The sequence below is a fragment of the Colius striatus genome, chromosome 3, assembly GCF_028858725.1.
Source record: "Colius striatus isolate bColStr4 chromosome 3, bColStr4.1.hap1, whole genome shotgun sequence".
NCBI lineage: Eukaryota > Metazoa > Chordata > Aves > Coliiformes > Coliidae > Colius > Colius striatus.
Genome location: NC_084761.1, coordinates 22,162,200 through 22,178,412, shown reverse-complemented (window position 1 = coordinate 22,178,412; position 16,213 = coordinate 22,162,200). Strand labels below are relative to the sequence as shown.

Below are 16,213 nucleotides of genomic sequence, written 5' to 3'. Positions count from 1 at the left end.
CCCTGCGTAGCTAATTTTATTTGTGCCTGTGGACTTCTCATGTTCCCTTTGTGTCTGGGTGCTGGCATGCTCCAATCAGTGGGCTAGTTCAGCCAACACTTACACATCACTGGCTGGAGCAGCCTTCTTGAATTCAGCTGGATGATTGAGACAAAAGGCAAGATTCAACATGAATCAAGATGATCAAATTAGACCTTAAGGCATCTCTTGCAGCCCATCAAGTCTGCCACGGGTGACACTGGCCATGCAACAAAACCTCTGAACCATATGACAGGGGACTGAAAGGCAGATTCCTCACTTTGTCACACGCTGCATCCTTTCTGTGTATTTTTTGCCCATGTATTCTGTGCTTAAGATGGCTCTTAAAAGCTAGGTACAGAGTGACAGGGAGGTAGCATAGCATGCAGCTGTGCTTTTTGTGGCTGGATGTCACATCAACTGACTTTAAGGTGCGTCTACAGGACTTCCCCTCCTGGTGAACTCCCCAGTGAGACCAAAATGGGTTTCCAAACTCCATGTTTCCTTGGGACAGATACATGCAGCTCTCTGTTACTGAATGAATCTGGCTAGACTACTTTCTTCTGGATGAGAAGGAAGAGCAGGGAATCCCAACCTGGGAGTGGCTGGTAGCTCAGTACATGCTCCAGTCTTGTCAGCTACCCTGAATCCTGCAGCAGCCCAAGGCATGGGAAGAAGAAGAGCCAGGAGTGAGTGCCTGGAGCCATCTGCCTACTCATTGGAGCTTGGGTTTGCTCTAAAACCAACACACAGCATTAGCCTCCCCAGTAAGGGAGAGATGTCTGCTATTTTCTCCTTGTAGTCAGTTTTCTGAAGCCACACTGTGTAACGTGAACAGCATGCATGGAAATTTAACAGAAATACCAGAGCTTGTCTTGAGACTTTCTCACATTTTCTTTTCCAGGAATTTAAGTAAAACAGATAGATACATAATTTCATCTTACCGTGCAACCACATATTATAGAATGTAGTGCATGTGCATTTGACAGCAACAAATCTAAATGCAGGTGATACTGGAATATATCAGCTTAAATATTGTACAGCTTCTCAATGACATTTTCTGAAGTCAGCATCAGGCTGGAACAGTTGCCTCACCAGTGTTTTCTGCAGTATTTGTCATTTATGTGAAATAGCCTATGTTAAAGAGATTCCTGAGCATGAGGTAGCATCTACGGCTTATACTTAATTGGGAAGTTGAGTCTAAGTGTGAACACACTGATGGTGCTGGGAAGAAGAGTAGAATTTTCAGGGGCTTTCTCTGATTAATGTAGTTGTTCATGCCACATGATACATTTTTATATTAATTTTCTACCCTTTAAATTTTTTTTTTCATTAGGTAAACTTTTAAAGGCTGAATATATCCTAAGCAGCCTTATTAATGACAATGGAGCAACAGGTACATATATATTTCTTTTCCAATTTCATATTTGCTATTTTGGTGCCATTTTGGATACTAATTTTAACAATCACACAAGCTTTGAGTACAGACAATCTGACCTTGGTAATGACTCTTTGCATCACGTTTCTCTCTTCTTCACTCTTCTAAAATGTAGAAATAACAACTCTGGTTTGAAATTCCCATAGTTCATCCTTGTGTATCTTTATGTGGGTGGGAAAATATTTTGGATTGACAGCCTTCCTACTAGTTTCTCCGCCCAGAGAATTTTAAAATGTGGATCAATTTCAAGGAATTGACTGATCCAGAAGACCAAGACAACTCCTTCCCCAGACAAAAAACCCAGATTGTAAGGAGAATGCTTATCCTCCAAGCTTACTACAAACTGAATGAATATTTTTTTTCTAGACCTGTAGCAGACTGCAGTGCAATTATTTACTATCTTTTAGGGGTAATGGAAAAAAGTAGAGTGACTTTTGGTTCTCACAGTGCTAATATCTAAATGGTGGGTGTCAGGAGGTTGGGACATCACTTTTTTCTGTTGTATCTAGTGATAGGACAAGGGGTATAAGGAAAAACTATTTCACTGTAAAGGTGACAGAGCCCTGGCACAGGCTGCCCAGGGAGGGTGTGGAGTCTTCTTCTCAGGGAGTCTTCAAAACTCACCTGGACACTTTCCTGAGTGACCTGTTCTAGGTGGACCTGCTTTAGCAGTGGGGGTGGACTAGATGATCTCTAAAGGTCCCTTCCAACCCCTACCATTCTGTGATTCTGTTTAAAACTGTAAAATGGAACCATTCCTTAATGGATGATGATATTTGTAGAAATCACTTTTTTTTTTCACTTTCTGTCAAATGGCTGTACTACTGGTTGTGTGGCTTGCTTCAGGTCTGGAGGGATGTGCAGTATTTTTAATAAGAATTCATTAATTTTGACAGGCATCCATAATTATTATTTAGTTATGGTTTGGAGACAATGTATTTCAGAATTTTATATTTGTTCTCCATTTTCTTAGCCTTCAGGTTTTATTTACTCAATATATTCAGGTTTCTTTACAGCCATGTGGGTCAGAAAATGTAAGAAGCCTGTTCTGGGTTTTGTTTGGTTTTTTTTTCATATGAAGCTGAGATTCTTATACAAGAAAGGCCGTCATGCAAGAAGACTTTCAACAAAATACTATAGTCCACCACTATTAAAGTAGAACTAGCTAGGATGCAAAACACTGCATTTCATCTCTTGGGTTTATGTTTTTCTTTTCAGATTATTTTCATAACATTCAATGATAATATTTATTTGTTTAAATCTGTTCTTGAATAGATATTTTATGCTGAGAATTGCAGTGAAATGTTCACAATGCTTAGGAAAACTTAGTAATTTTATGTCATATTCTGAAATCCAATACAGATTTGATAATGAAAGACTTTGTATAATTAATTTGTGGTAGTTTGACTCTGGCTGGATGCCAGGTGCCCACCAAACCGCTCTATCCCCCACCTCCTCAGCAAGCCAGGGAAGGGGAGAAAATAAGATGAGAGTCTCGTGGGTTGAGATAAAAGCAGTTTAATAAAGAAGCAGCAAAGCCGCGTGCGAGAAGCGAAGCAAGAGCAGATAAAGCTGTTACTCTCTACTTCCCATCAGCAGTGATGTCCAACCACCTCCTGAGAAGCAGGGCTTCACTATGCGTAGCAGTTGCTTTTGGAAGGCCAAAAATGAATCTTGCCTCCCCTTCCTGCTCCTCTCCCCCAGTTTATATTACTGAGCTGACATCATATGGTATGGAATATCTCCTTGGTCAGCCTGGGTCAGCTGTCCTGGCCATGGTCCCTCCCAAGATCATGCCCACCCACAGCTATTGGTGAAGGTGGGGGAAGAAATGCTGGAGGGACAGCCCTGATGCTGTGCCAGCAGTAGTCATAATATCGATACCAACAGTAAGCACAGCACTCCAAGAGCTGCTGTGGAAAATCCCTGCCATCCCAGACCCACTACATAATTGTACTGTATCAACACAGATACTTGTTTTAGCTTCATGAGGTCCTGATAGCTGAAGAAAATCTTGTTCTGACAGTGCTTCAAAGTGTTTTGCCCTGCCATATATACTGGTGACAACAGATACCTGTATTAATCCTCTTGACTCGTTTTTAGTGGAAGTCTGTACAATACTTATATACAATGATTTTTTTCTGTTACTTTGCTTTCACTTTTTAGATTGTTTTTATGCTCTGTGTAGCTGCCACTCAAGCTACATACACATATAGCTGTCTACTTATATTCCTTAATGCACTGTCACTTTGTCATCTATCTGGCTGCAAGTCCTGACTCAAACCAGATGAATTCAGTGTGGAGAATCCTGGCAGTTTATTGAGATTTAGGTTACCCTCAGAGGCTTAAAATCACAGCACCATTTTTCATTCTGTACTGAATTTTCCTACTCTTTCTGCAGGTACCTGGCGATATGCTAAGGAAAGCGATAGGATTCTCGTTCAGTCAGTCTGCTTACAAATCAGAGGACAGATTCTACAAAAGCTTGGTAAAGGCTTTTTGTTTTTTTTCTGGAAAGGTCTGCTCAAGGTTTTCCCTTATCTTTTTTTGCTTTGCAATCAAGCTTTAAAGTGGTGCATTTGGCATACGCCAGAGTTTTAGCTTGTCTAGTACTTTTCTAGTACAAGTTGAATTGTACACCCATCTGTTTACAGAAAGGACCTAGAGCCATGTACCAAGCAAATACATTTTAGAAATTATCATTTTATTATTAATCTTAGCAGAAGTTGTTCCCTTTTTCCCTGTGCATGTTTGCTAATGCTTTTCCCAAATTTACTGTTCCCAAAGGCATGCAGTAGTTTATCACAGCTACATCACAGTAATTTCCCTTCTGAAGATAAGAAAATCCCTAGTTTTCAGTGTGATGGGCTTTTCTATTCAGAGCTTGGTACTTGAGGCCAACAACCTTCATTTTATGCTTTTGATATGGCCTTTCATCTTCCATGACTGTTGAGCTGAAGTCTTTTATGAGCATAAAATATGTGTTTAGCCAAAAGCTAAAGGAAACTGATAAATGCTCTGTGTCACCAAAGCTTTTTTGTTTTGGTATGGTTTTATACTGTTTTGAGGGCTTGTGACTCAAGGAGATCTAAAAGACTACTGAAGGCCATCTGCAGCAGTAATCCTGTTTTTCTGATTTATTTCAGGGATGTGGTATGAGGCAGCAGAGTTGATTTGGGCTTCGATTGTGGGATATTTCCAACTTCCTCAACCAGATAAAAAGGTAATATTTCCTTTTTAATTTGGATATCTTTGCCAATCTAATAATCATTCCAGCTTAGCTTTTGTTTACTTGAGAAAAGTCATTTAGCAGTAATGTTTCAATTAGGCACCTCGGACAAGGTTAACATGCAGGACAAATATTCTAGCCCTAGTCAGTATTGCACGTTGTTTCCGCATGCATACACAGACTTACGGACACTTTTTTCCTGCAGGGGAATGAGAGTAATAGTTTTCATTAAGTGAACCATCAACCAGAGTGTCACAGGTGCCTCTGACGAGGGCAGATGAATCCCAGAATGCAGCCATAGATTTTATTTATTTATTAGGACTGAGGATATATATATTTTTTCCCTAGTAACCAAGCATGTCAATTTGCTGGGCTGCACTACAGTGTCTGTTGTGGGTGATGGATTCCCTTGCACTGCAATCTCTGAACACCTTGCAACAGCTACCAAATCTTTCTTTAACACCTTTGTGAGGCTTCACCACATTAATCCTCCTGCTGTAGATGAAGCAACAGTCACATTATGTGTCCGTAACTAAACAGGAATGTGAACCAAAGTCTTGCACGTCCTAGGGTGATGCTTTAAGAAGTTTTGTAATTGTAACCCAGCATGAGATATACCACAAACCAGATCTCATTACCTACCCTCTGCAATACCTTAAAGCTTGACCTCAAGCTCAGAACATTCCTATGGGAGCAAAGATGTGTTGTGAATTTTGCAGAAAGCATACAGGTACTTCCTGGCATTCTTAACTGTTTAGCTGGGCAGGCCCTTAGCTATCACATATAGATCATATTTTCCAGACAGAGAGACAATTTGCAAGTTCATAGATCTATATGTTACATGATCATGTCTTTTTTTTTTTTTAATTGATTCTGTAGAACCAACTACAAATTACCAAAAACGTCCTCAATTATATCAACACCAAGAACTTTTTTCTTTTGTCCAACTCTGTTTATTTGTATTTTAAACTGCTGATAAGTTAGTGTAGTGTGTTAAAAAAATACACTTGCTTTCTTAGGCCATGCATGATGAGCATTTATTACTTCTGTCATCACTCTAGACATCTTCACTCCGGATTATTTAGAAAGACTGGGATCAGCTGGCCAGTTCTTAATCATTTTTTGTTTTGTGAGGTTTTTTTCAGAAACACAAACCAGATGGAATATTTTTGCAGATTGAATTAGCATGGGCTTAATGTATGTTTTGATGATATCACAAGACTTCACTTTCATTGTCACAAACACCAATGCTAAGGAAAATGCAGTGCTAGTTGAAACCAGAGCTAATGGTAACAGAGATCACTACCACTCGTGGAAATTCATACATATCCACCAGTGTACACTTTCTGCAAGTTCAAATCCTACCAATATGACATCTCTGTATTTCTTACCAGTGCTTCTCTTTGGATCTTGTTTGGTTTGGTTTTTTGTTTTTTTCTTTTTTCTCTGGTATGTTCTACACAGGGCCTATTTTACTGTGAGCAATAAAAGTCAAAATACCACTATGATAATTTTCCGTTTCTTTCAGGGAATTGCTACTTCCTTGGGTATTATGGCAGACATCTTTGCTTCCATGAGTGAGAAGGATTATGTACGCTTTAAAACCAATGCTGAGATTGACATGGTAAGACTTGGTTTGGTATTGGTGTGTGTGTAGATTCTTCAGATGGACTGTATATTGTTACCACAAATTCACCCACCTCCGCTTCCTCTCCTGTGCTGAAGAAACTTCCATGGAGAAAAGCTTAATTAGCACCTAGACGGAAGAATGCTTTGCTTCAGGAAAAAGAAGACAATATTTACAGAGTGTGTGTGTCTCTGTGTAATATATAGCATATTTATAGGGTCAAAATTTCACACATCAATGGTAAAACTGAGCAAAAAGGCTCTTGCAGAAACAGACCTGGGTGGTGTTGTTTAAGGTATAATGTCCTGCTTCATCAGGACTCAAAGGTTTCAGAGAGCTCGGGGAACCTGCAGCAGACAAGAAACAAATCCCAGTCTGCCTGGCTTCAGTCTAACAGAGTTGCTTACTGGGAAGACTCATCTCTTTGAAAACAGTGTCTTTGAGGTGAAGTTTTCCCTCTTGTTTTTTTTCCATTTTATTAGAGCTTTTTCAGGGAGTCCAGTCATCGCTTCTTATCAGCTGCTGAGGCCTGCAAACTAGCGGCAGCCTACAGCCAGTACACCCCACTGTTTGTCCTCACGGCTGTGGTAAGTATTAGTCTTTGCTCTGAAAGTGAGATTTGTATAAGGGTAGAGGCCACCCTATTAAATTTGGCTCTAATCCGGCTTTCAAACATTGCATCATGCAGGCTATTGTGTTGTGAGTACGATGCTGTACGTTGCTCTGAACTCCAATCAGAAACTAAGCAGATGGGCAGAGAGCAGTAGCAGTCTACAGAGTGAGGATGCGCTTTCAAGCCCATCTGGGAATGCTGCTTCTCCTGTAACTACTGCTCTGTTTCAATGGAAAAAGAGCGAGAGTATTTCCTCCAGGAAACACAGCAGCAGGCAATTACAGCCAACATTTGCTTCAAATTGTATAAGGGAAAGAAACATAGATTTTCCTCCTTTTATTTATCTGACAGAGTTCCAGGTTTTTAATTCCTTCATTCCTCTTTCATCCCCTCCCAGAACATCCGTGGGGTGTGTTTGCTGTCCTATAGTCATTCCAGAGACTGTCCCCCAGAAAAGAGAAAGGTCTACTTGTCTGAAGCCAAGGAATCCTTTGAGATTGGCCTCCTTACCAAGAGTGATAAGAGTCCCATCACCAGCAAGCAGGAGCTCCATAGCTTTATTAAAGCTGCTTTCTGCCTCACAACTGTGCATCGGTGGCTCTATGGGGAGAGCGAGAAACTCCAAGAGGCGAGGCAGCTATGCAGAGATGCCATGGGAAAACTGCATTCATACAGCACTTCATTTGTAGAAGAGGAAGAGAAAGGAATGCTTGCCAAAGAGATCATGTCTCTGATCACATCCATGAAGAAGCACTTGCAAGTGGAAAGCTTCCCTAATTCTGATGCCAGGTCTTACGTTCCAGACAGTTATAAAAGCACAATGGAAAAACCTATCCTGCGAGGGGAAGCCAGCTTTGAGAAAATCCTTGCTGTGCATTCTCAGCATCATCTGTCAGTATGTGAAGTGTTTGAAAATACTTGCAGGATTCATAAAACCACACCAGGAGAAACCCAAGTGGGAGTGTGTATTACAACCTTAAGAACAGAAACCAAAACCATAGACACTGTGTGTACTACTGAAGAAGTAGCAAGCCAGAGAAAAGGAGCTGCAAAAATGCTGAATTCAACAACAGCAGGAAGTGGCTCAGAGAGACTCAGTGGTGGGGGAAATAAATACATTGGTTCTGATGTGATGAAAATTTCCTTCGATGAAGCAATTGAGCCATTAGAAATAGAAAAAAATGGTGAAAACAATGTTTTCAGCAAATGGCAAAACAGGAGTCAAACCACGACTTCAGAGAGTTCTTGGTTCAAGCTGTCAAAATCCAGTTACTCTTCCAGCTGGGAGGAACTAAACTATAGTGGCAGCAAAGAGTTTTCCAGGGAAAGGCAGCAGCAGGAGAGGGGCTCAGCAGAGAAGAGGTGTTGTACGACAGAATCTGATGAAAATGGTCAAGCTGCATGCTTGAGCTCATTGTCTTCCCATGCCTGGCATCCTTCTGCCCAAGAGCCTCTACGTAGCTGTTGGGGATCTCCTCAGCCTTCCCTTGAAGCAGATACACCCCCATCTGGGAGGCTGGTAGATAAGGCATCTCTTCATGGAGAAGAGCTGTGGGACAGAAGACACCGTGGAAAGAGCTCTTCAGAAGAGAAAGCAGGGGACGTGAACAACAGAGCTGCTTCCCTCTCCACTCCTTCCTCTGCTCCTGGCGAGGAGGGGGAGGAGGAGGAGTGTTCCTCGCGTGTGGAGGTGGGCTGCAGGACCAAGGACAGAGGCGGGGCGGGCAGCGGCGGGGGCGCCGCGTCCCAGCCGCAGAGACAGTTTGTGTGGGTCGACCCAGAAGGAGAAACTGTAGATGACACAGAAGATCCCTCGATTGAGGCACGTCCACCCACAAATTGGTATGCTTCTGTCCTATCGACGAGCATCGAGCCAAAAATGGCCAGTGACTCCTCTGTGTGCAACTGGCTGAGGAAATCTGCTGTGGTGGGAGACAGATCTCTCAAAGCGCCTGAAGTTGACACCCAAGCAGAAACAATAGATGATACTGAATTTGATTTTGTCAATATTGGAGACGTAGTAAACAATTATCCTATGGCATCTGTTCCAAAGCACCAACCAGCTCCCAGTGCATCAACAGCTTTGCCCGTTGGGAAAAAGATATCCACACCCAAGTGCTTTGACTGTGACACTACTGAAGAAGATGAAGAAAAATCTCAGGACATGGTGAGCGGCAAGAGACAATCCGGTTCATCTCTGAGTTCAGAGTACAAATCAGCACAGATGCCCAAGAGTTCCCCTGAAGGTGCATCCCTGAACCCAAGGGGAAGCGGGTTTCTCTTCATGCCTGGGAGAGCAAAGGAAGAAATCCTTGATGCTCGATTTCTGAGAGATGATGATTACGTGCAGCTTCTGGCAGGGGTAGAACATGATTGGCTTGTCCAGAGACTGAAGCCTACTGGAATTTTTAAGTCTAAACAGCTCCGTAAAGCATACTGTAAGTTTCCATACAGTGATGAGCATTTCCACATAGCAGCAGGTACTCCCATAGAGAACAGTCTTGACTCAGGCTTTTTAATAGTGTTTTAGTCATTATTAATTAGGACTTAATTTTTTATTGGTTTATGGGTTTTTGTATAAGAACTTTAGCAAAGGAAGCACATTCCCTTGAACCATTTTCTCCTGTTCCTCCTTACTCATTTGCACGTCAGTCACACCTTCATGGAAATGGGCTCCATCTCCATGCCCACACAGTACATCCTGCTTCTGTCCCTTCATGAAAGAAGTAACTTAACAGTCATACATTAATATGCAGACACTTGATCAATATACTAAGAAATACAGAATCAAGGAGCAACAACACTACAGCCTGCCTCCCTTAGCTCATTAGATAAAACCCACTTAGGGCTTATCCCATCTCAGAGGTCTCAAGCCTGTTTTAAAATTTTTTGTCCTTAATGTGAAATATCTAACTCTGTACTTAGATACCTCTTAGCATACATTTTATAGCCCTGCACTTTGGTTTCAGAGAAGCCTGGATATCTTATCTCCTGGGTGCTGGTTATTTTACCCCTCAGGAGAGGCTTAGAGCAGCCCTGTGGAATTGTCCATTCTACTTGTGGTGTCTTCTTTTTCTAGCTGCTCTTCTTTTGAAATACTCAAAGAAATCAGGCCTCTGGACAGGACAAGAAACGACTGTATTCATTGGGGACTACTTGAATGTAGCAAAGGAAGGCAAACAGAGAAATGCGTTTTGGATACATTTCCTGCACCAAGAAGAAAGCCTGGGAAGGTATTGCTGAAACCGATTTACTGCAACACAATGCTTATCAATGCTACTGTTGTGTAAATAGGGATGAAAACTGCCTGGTGAAATTAGTCTTATACCTACGATTCAGATAGTCCAGTACCTTGTTAAACAGTAGCTTTTATCAAGTGTTTTCAGAAGGTAGTGCGAGTTTTTACTTGGACAACTACAGGATTCATAGTAACAGTGGGAGAATATTATGTCTTTAGTCTGTTTTGATGTATTCTTTACATTTGGTTAGATTTTTACTGATCTTCTGTAGCAAGAATGTTCTATGCCTTGTCCAAATCTCTTGGGCATTTTGGCAATCTTTCCCATCACTTGATCTGACTCTCTACTTCTTGATTTCTGGGAAGAAAAAGCTACTTCACTGTTATCTTCTAACAGCCATGTTAGTGTTTATTTGCTCGTGATGGCTCTTAGGCATGTCTTAACATTATTTGTGCTGAGATAATCTGATGGGAGTTTAATATTGTTTCATTTTTATTTGACCTTTAGCTTTGCATCAGAGAGTTATCAATATAGCAGTATACGTGTATATCTCAAAATCTATAAACAGAAAGGTATTTCAGTTGCTTTTCTTTAATGTTTATGCAATGGATGCATCTTCTCTGAAAGCAGGATTAAAATAATCTATTTGCTTCATAAAGATCTCTGCATAAGGGGAGCTCTGCTAGCTGCTAATTGCAGATTTGGGATTGTTATTAGGAGCATCCTCTGAATTCTTATGGGTTAAGAAGAGTATTTTAAGTACCTTAAGTAAGAGTATTTAAGTCAGGCCTCCCTTTAGGATCAAGAAGAGTTACTTTCAACATTCTGGTGTTATGACGATCCTAGTATTTGATTGATCGGTACAGCATTTGATGCCTGTAAGAGCTAGAAAAGAGAAAAGCCCAAACTTTAATCACTGACACTTTAAATACATCACCAACAACTGGCTTTGCTTCTTAGCACACAAACTGCTTTGTAGTGGTGTTTCTCTATCACAAGTAAGGCTCCCCAGGAATAGTCTGCCACAAATCTGGCTACGCCAAACACCTCTCTTTTTGTTTAGATATGTTGGGAAGGAATATAAAGAAGAAAAAGGACTTCTCCATCATTTCAGTGATGTGGAACGGCAAATGACTGCTCAGTACTATGTGACAGAGTTCAACAAAAGGCTGTATGAGCAAAAGATTCCCACCCAAATCTTTTATATCCCATCTGCAGTACTCCTGGTAAGAACTGTCTTCTAAGCAATACAAAGGGACTGATGGGAAGAGTATCTTAAGTCGATTTGGATTTTAAAATGCTAGCAGTTAGGCCAACTATAGATGACATGCTGCCATTCATGGGATCTTACCTGGTAGCTGCATTTGCTATTTCAGGACACAGGACACCAACCTGCTGAGCTACAAGCTCATGGTATGCTGTCAGAAAAGATGACACGTACTGTTAGAAGTCACAAACTCATTTGTAGATGAACTCCAGGAGTTGCCCAGTCTTTTGTGTCATCTATTTTTAGGGATAGTTATGAAATCTAAACAGCAAAGTGACCCATTTTGAGCACCACAAAAAGGTCTAAGCCTCACAAGATTTTGTGTTGGATTTTGTTCCACCTTCGTTCTCTTTAAGTGTGAGCTCCTTACCTAAACAGCCTGTGTTTTAAATCAGCAGCGGGTTAATATGGAGACTCTTTCCATCCATCTTACGATGGAAAGTGCTAGGAAGCAAAACCAAGACCAGCTAGCAGAGCTTTAGCAGCGCAGCGTTGTTTTCACATCTCTACTTGCAGGACTGTGATTAACACTCTCTTTTCAGATACTGGAAGGCAGAACTATAAAAGGATGTGTGAGTGTGGAGCCCTACATCCTCGGGGAGTTTGTGAAGCTGTCCAATAACACAAAGGTAGCAAAGAATGAGTACAAAGCCACAGAGTACGGTCTGGCCTATGGACATTTCTGCTACGAGTTTTCCAGTGGAACAGACGTTGTTGTTGATCTACAAGGTTTGTATTACAGTGCACTTCATTTCCTGTGTGTCTACTCATGTTGCAGAATACGCTGTGTAAAGGATGTACCGTCTCTAAATGACCTAAAGAGGGAGAGGTGAGTGCAAGTATGGTTTTGCCCTAAGCAGTGCTCTTGTTCCCCACTGTGTCACAGCACGGGCACAAAAGCTGCATGCTCCCAAGTGTGCCACAGCTTCATCCCAATTAGACTAAATGCATCCAATTAGACTCAGGCTAGTCTGCAAGGATGTGTGTTGTGGAACCATCTAAAGGAGAACTGCTAAAAGAGGCAGTGGGTTTGGTCACGCTTCCTCCTTCCTAAAAGTGTCAAGTCTAAAAAGAGGTCTTTTATTCAGCTAATGGAGAACAGAGCTCTTTGGTTAAGAGCCAAGGGTAAAACCTTTCAGACTCAACCTTTAGCATGCAGGCATCTTTGGGATATTCATTTCATTAAATCACCATTATGTACCTCTTAGGCTTCTGCTTATGTTGACATAGGTGCAAACTGGGCATCACTGAAGGAGCATTAACAGAGCTGCTGCCAAGCAGACAATCCTGAGCACGATAATACAAAGGCGGTGTGATGTTCATACCAAGAACCCTTTCTTCCACAGGTTGGGTGACAGGTAACGGGAAAGGCCTCATCTACCTCACTGACCCTCAGATTCATTCTCTGAATAGCAAAGACATTTCACGCTCCAACTTTGGAAAGAAAGGTATCTATTACTTCTTTCAAAATCAGCACGTGGAATGCAACGAAATCTGTCACTGCCTTTCTTTATCAAGACCTTTAGTGACAATGTAGACTTGTACAAGACAGTCGTACAAACCTGGACACTCTTTTATCCTACACAGTTTTAGGGGCACATTGTCTTTGTGAGAACAGAGTTGCTGAGATGATACCCAGGTGGGTCAGGTCAGTCATTACTTGCACAAGAATGACAGGTTCTGGTCTTTGCATCCAGGCTAGTAATACCATGTTACCATCTTGTGTACCATCTGAACCTCATGTTGTTATAGCCATCTGTAAGAATTAACAGAAGAACATACTAAGAGTAATTCAATTCCCAAATTCAGCTGGAGGTGTACTATGAGATTTTGTAAACTTCTAATGCATTGAGACCCAGTAATGGCAATAGGCACCATCTGCTCTCTGGAAATGGACTATGAAATAGAATGAGACAGAAGCAGAGAGCTGCATTTCAACCACTTGTAAACATTTTAAAAACTTGTATAAATGCTTCAGGAGAACAAATGGTAATGTTTCAGTTTGATTAAAAAAATAACAAAGTTTCTTTCAGAGGTATATATATGTATGTGTATCTGTGACCACACAACATTCAAACAGATGGAAATCTGGTTTTGACTGTAACAGCTGAGGAAGCTCTGCGGCTCTGCAGTGGAAAAATAATGTTCTTGAACCAAGAGATGCTTTACGTGAATAATTTAGGACTGCTACATTTAACATACCCTCAGAAAACTTTCCCAAGAGAAAAGCAGCTCTCATTTAAGAACATATCTTCTGCCTGTAAGGACACTGTGAACACCACAGATCTGGTGTCTGATTCTATAACTAATTCCCAGAGATAATCTCACTTGACTGAAGTGTGCCTGCTTGTACAAAGGAGTGGTTCTGCAGGGATTCCAGCATCTAATGACCACAGAGTAAGCAGCCTCGGTACCAGTTTTGGTTCCAACTAGGCAGGCAAAGCACTCCCTAGGGCTCTTTGAGCCTCTGTCATACAGACTGACAGAGCTGCAACGCGGAAAGTGTTCAGAAACGGGAAGTGCCTTTCCCAGCTATGTCCCCGGCTGAAGCAGACAGAAGGAGACTTGCCATTTAATGCCCATAACAAGGACACCATGGACTATGCATTGTGCCTTGGCACTGGTGGAGGCACAGCTTGTAGAGCTTCTAACTTGCTGTTATTCTGACACATCCCAGAAAATACATTTATGAAAGTGAAACAGATGTCTGATAATATTTAAGTGATGTATTTACGTGCTGCCACTAACAATAGCCGTCACCGAGACCCTGATCCTCCCACCCCACTTATACAAACATAAACTAAATTTGTACCTATGCTATGGGGAGGTTTCTTGACCACTCTGCCTGTGCTGGGAAGGGGCTTTATCATCACATATGCGAACAGCTGCAACTTCGTTCTTCAACATTTTAGCAGCAGTTTTGTTATTGTTTGTGATTGTTATCGAGTGTACTCAGGGAGCCTCTGATTTTTAACACCAGGACTGAACAGCCTGTGGCATGTACGCTGGCCACATGCTTCAGCAGTGCCTGCCTGGGTTAGAGGCAGCTGCAGCCTTTTACTTTTTATGAAACAATCTTTTGTGTTGGGTTGTTTTGTTGTTGTTGTTGTTTCATTTTGTTGCTTGTTGGGATTTTTTTAAAACTAAAGCTTGCCTATTCATTTGTGCCATCTCGTTGGACACTTACAACAGCTTCCATACCGATAAGTCCTCACCCACCTCCAAGAGACCCAACTGCTAGAGTTACTCAGTCACAGCAAATTTGGGGAGCATGTAGAGGAAGGCAGTATCCTCCCAACTTTGTGAATTCTAGCTGAACGCCTGAAATCTTTGTGGTTTGTGGGTTTTTTTGGCCCACACAGGCTGTTTAGCTTAAAAGAGTCAAACTTACTAGCATGGTCTTATAATGTACACGTCTGCTGTAAAGAAAATAGGCATAAAACCAAGAAGATGGGAGTTCCTCACACAAAATGTTCCCCGCCTTCAATACCGAACTAAGACAAATGGAGTGTCTGGTTGTTAAAAAAAGGACAACAAACCAAGCCAACTTTTGGCAATGTTACCCAAATTCAGACAATGGTGAAAGAAGTATTTTCAAGTCAAAGAAGCTGAATATTTTAGTCCTAAAATATTCAACTGCCCATTTTACATCTACTGCAGACAGATTTCTGATGAGTTGCCTGGCCAGGGTGAGTGGGCTTCAGCCTTCATTTGTAATGGGTGAGTGACCCATTCCAGAGGGATGCTTGTTTTCACTTCTGTCAGGAATGTATTGCAGATCTTGATTAAAAGCAGAGGGCACATCTTGGCATCTACAAGTTGCAGATGGTTTTCTGTTCCACAGGAGAAGGAAAGTGATCTATCCATTCTTCCAGCACATCTTTCCAAGTGTTCCTAGCCTAACTGGCAGGCAGAAAAGCTACTTCTGGGAATGTTCAAGCAAGAGTTACACCAGTTCCCCTTAGCAGTGCCACATAAGACTGGAGTAACACACAGGACTGGAGCTAACATTTGTTGCTGCCTCTCCAGCCAAAAGAAACTATGATAAGACCCAGGTTTTACTCTTCCAAGACTGTGCCAGCACCTCCAGAATACGTGTACACATGCATATGCATGTGCACTCCCACGTGTATTACAGGGCTCTTCATTTGAAAAAAGGTAGGTAGCTTTCTCCCTCCATCAGCAGTGAAAAGCTGCCTTCATTGCAAACTCTCTTCTTCTCCAAAGCTCTGATGTCCCACAGCCTCCGAGCTCAAAGGCTGGGATCCTTTCTTTGGGGAGATTTTCCTGATGAGAAAGGGAACACAGCATCAAACTTCCACAAAAAAAGAGGGGTCCCCAACAGAGAATCAGCTTTAACAAAACCATCCGCTTTTGTTTCTGCAGCCAGCAGAGATCTTTAGGCTTTTGTTCCCGCTCTTTAGCAATGCTATTGTTTTCTAGGTGATGTTTGTGCCGAGTTGTTTGGAAAGATGCCCTATCACTGCACTGACTGATTAGAACTAGGTGTAAAGAGGGAGAGGCAAGAGAAGAAGAAGAAGAGAAAAAAAAATAAATCTCTTTATTATGGTGCATAAACCTTCAGTGTTGTGGAGCTGGGCAGCTGCGCAGGAAGAAAAATGCATTCAAAAATATAATGCTAGTGTGAATAATCCTTTCTCGAATGCTGCTTGCAGACTGCTTCAGCTTTGTCAGGTGAACTTGAACTGGGCCATCAGATTTGCTGCCGTTCCCATTGCACACTGTCTATCACCCCGGGGCATTCACCATCTTGACTGTTGT

At 41.7% G+C, this 16,213-nt stretch overlaps 1 protein-coding gene across 4 annotated transcripts in view; it reads left to right on the top strand.

Annotated features, from left to right (window-relative positions):
- Positions 1-14,103, top strand: part of ALPK1 (alpha kinase 1) — a 46,230-nt gene extending 32,127 nt beyond the window's left edge. For 2 of the 4 annotated variants that reach the window (XM_061992661.1, XM_061992660.1), the window contains exons 5-14: positions 1,355-1,414; positions 3,858-3,944; positions 4,603-4,679; positions 6,214-6,309; positions 6,795-6,899; positions 7,323-9,363; positions 10,005-10,158; positions 11,228-11,390; positions 11,974-12,160; positions 12,778-14,103. In XM_061992661.1, coding sequence (XP_061848645.1) covers positions 1,355-1,414; positions 3,858-3,944; positions 4,603-4,679; positions 6,214-6,309; positions 6,795-6,899; positions 7,323-9,363; positions 10,005-10,158; positions 11,228-11,390; positions 11,974-12,160; positions 12,778-12,968 — 3,161 coding nt within the window. In that variant the 3' untranslated portion in view covers positions 12,969-14,103. The remainder of the gene's footprint in view (positions 1-1,354; positions 1,415-3,857; positions 3,945-4,602; positions 4,680-6,213; positions 6,310-6,794; positions 6,900-7,322; positions 9,364-10,004; positions 10,159-11,227; positions 11,391-11,973; positions 12,161-12,777) is intronic. The other 2 variants (XM_061992663.1, XM_061992664.1) reach the window with 2 other exon arrangements.
- Positions 14,104-16,213: the final 2,110 nt, after the last annotated feature.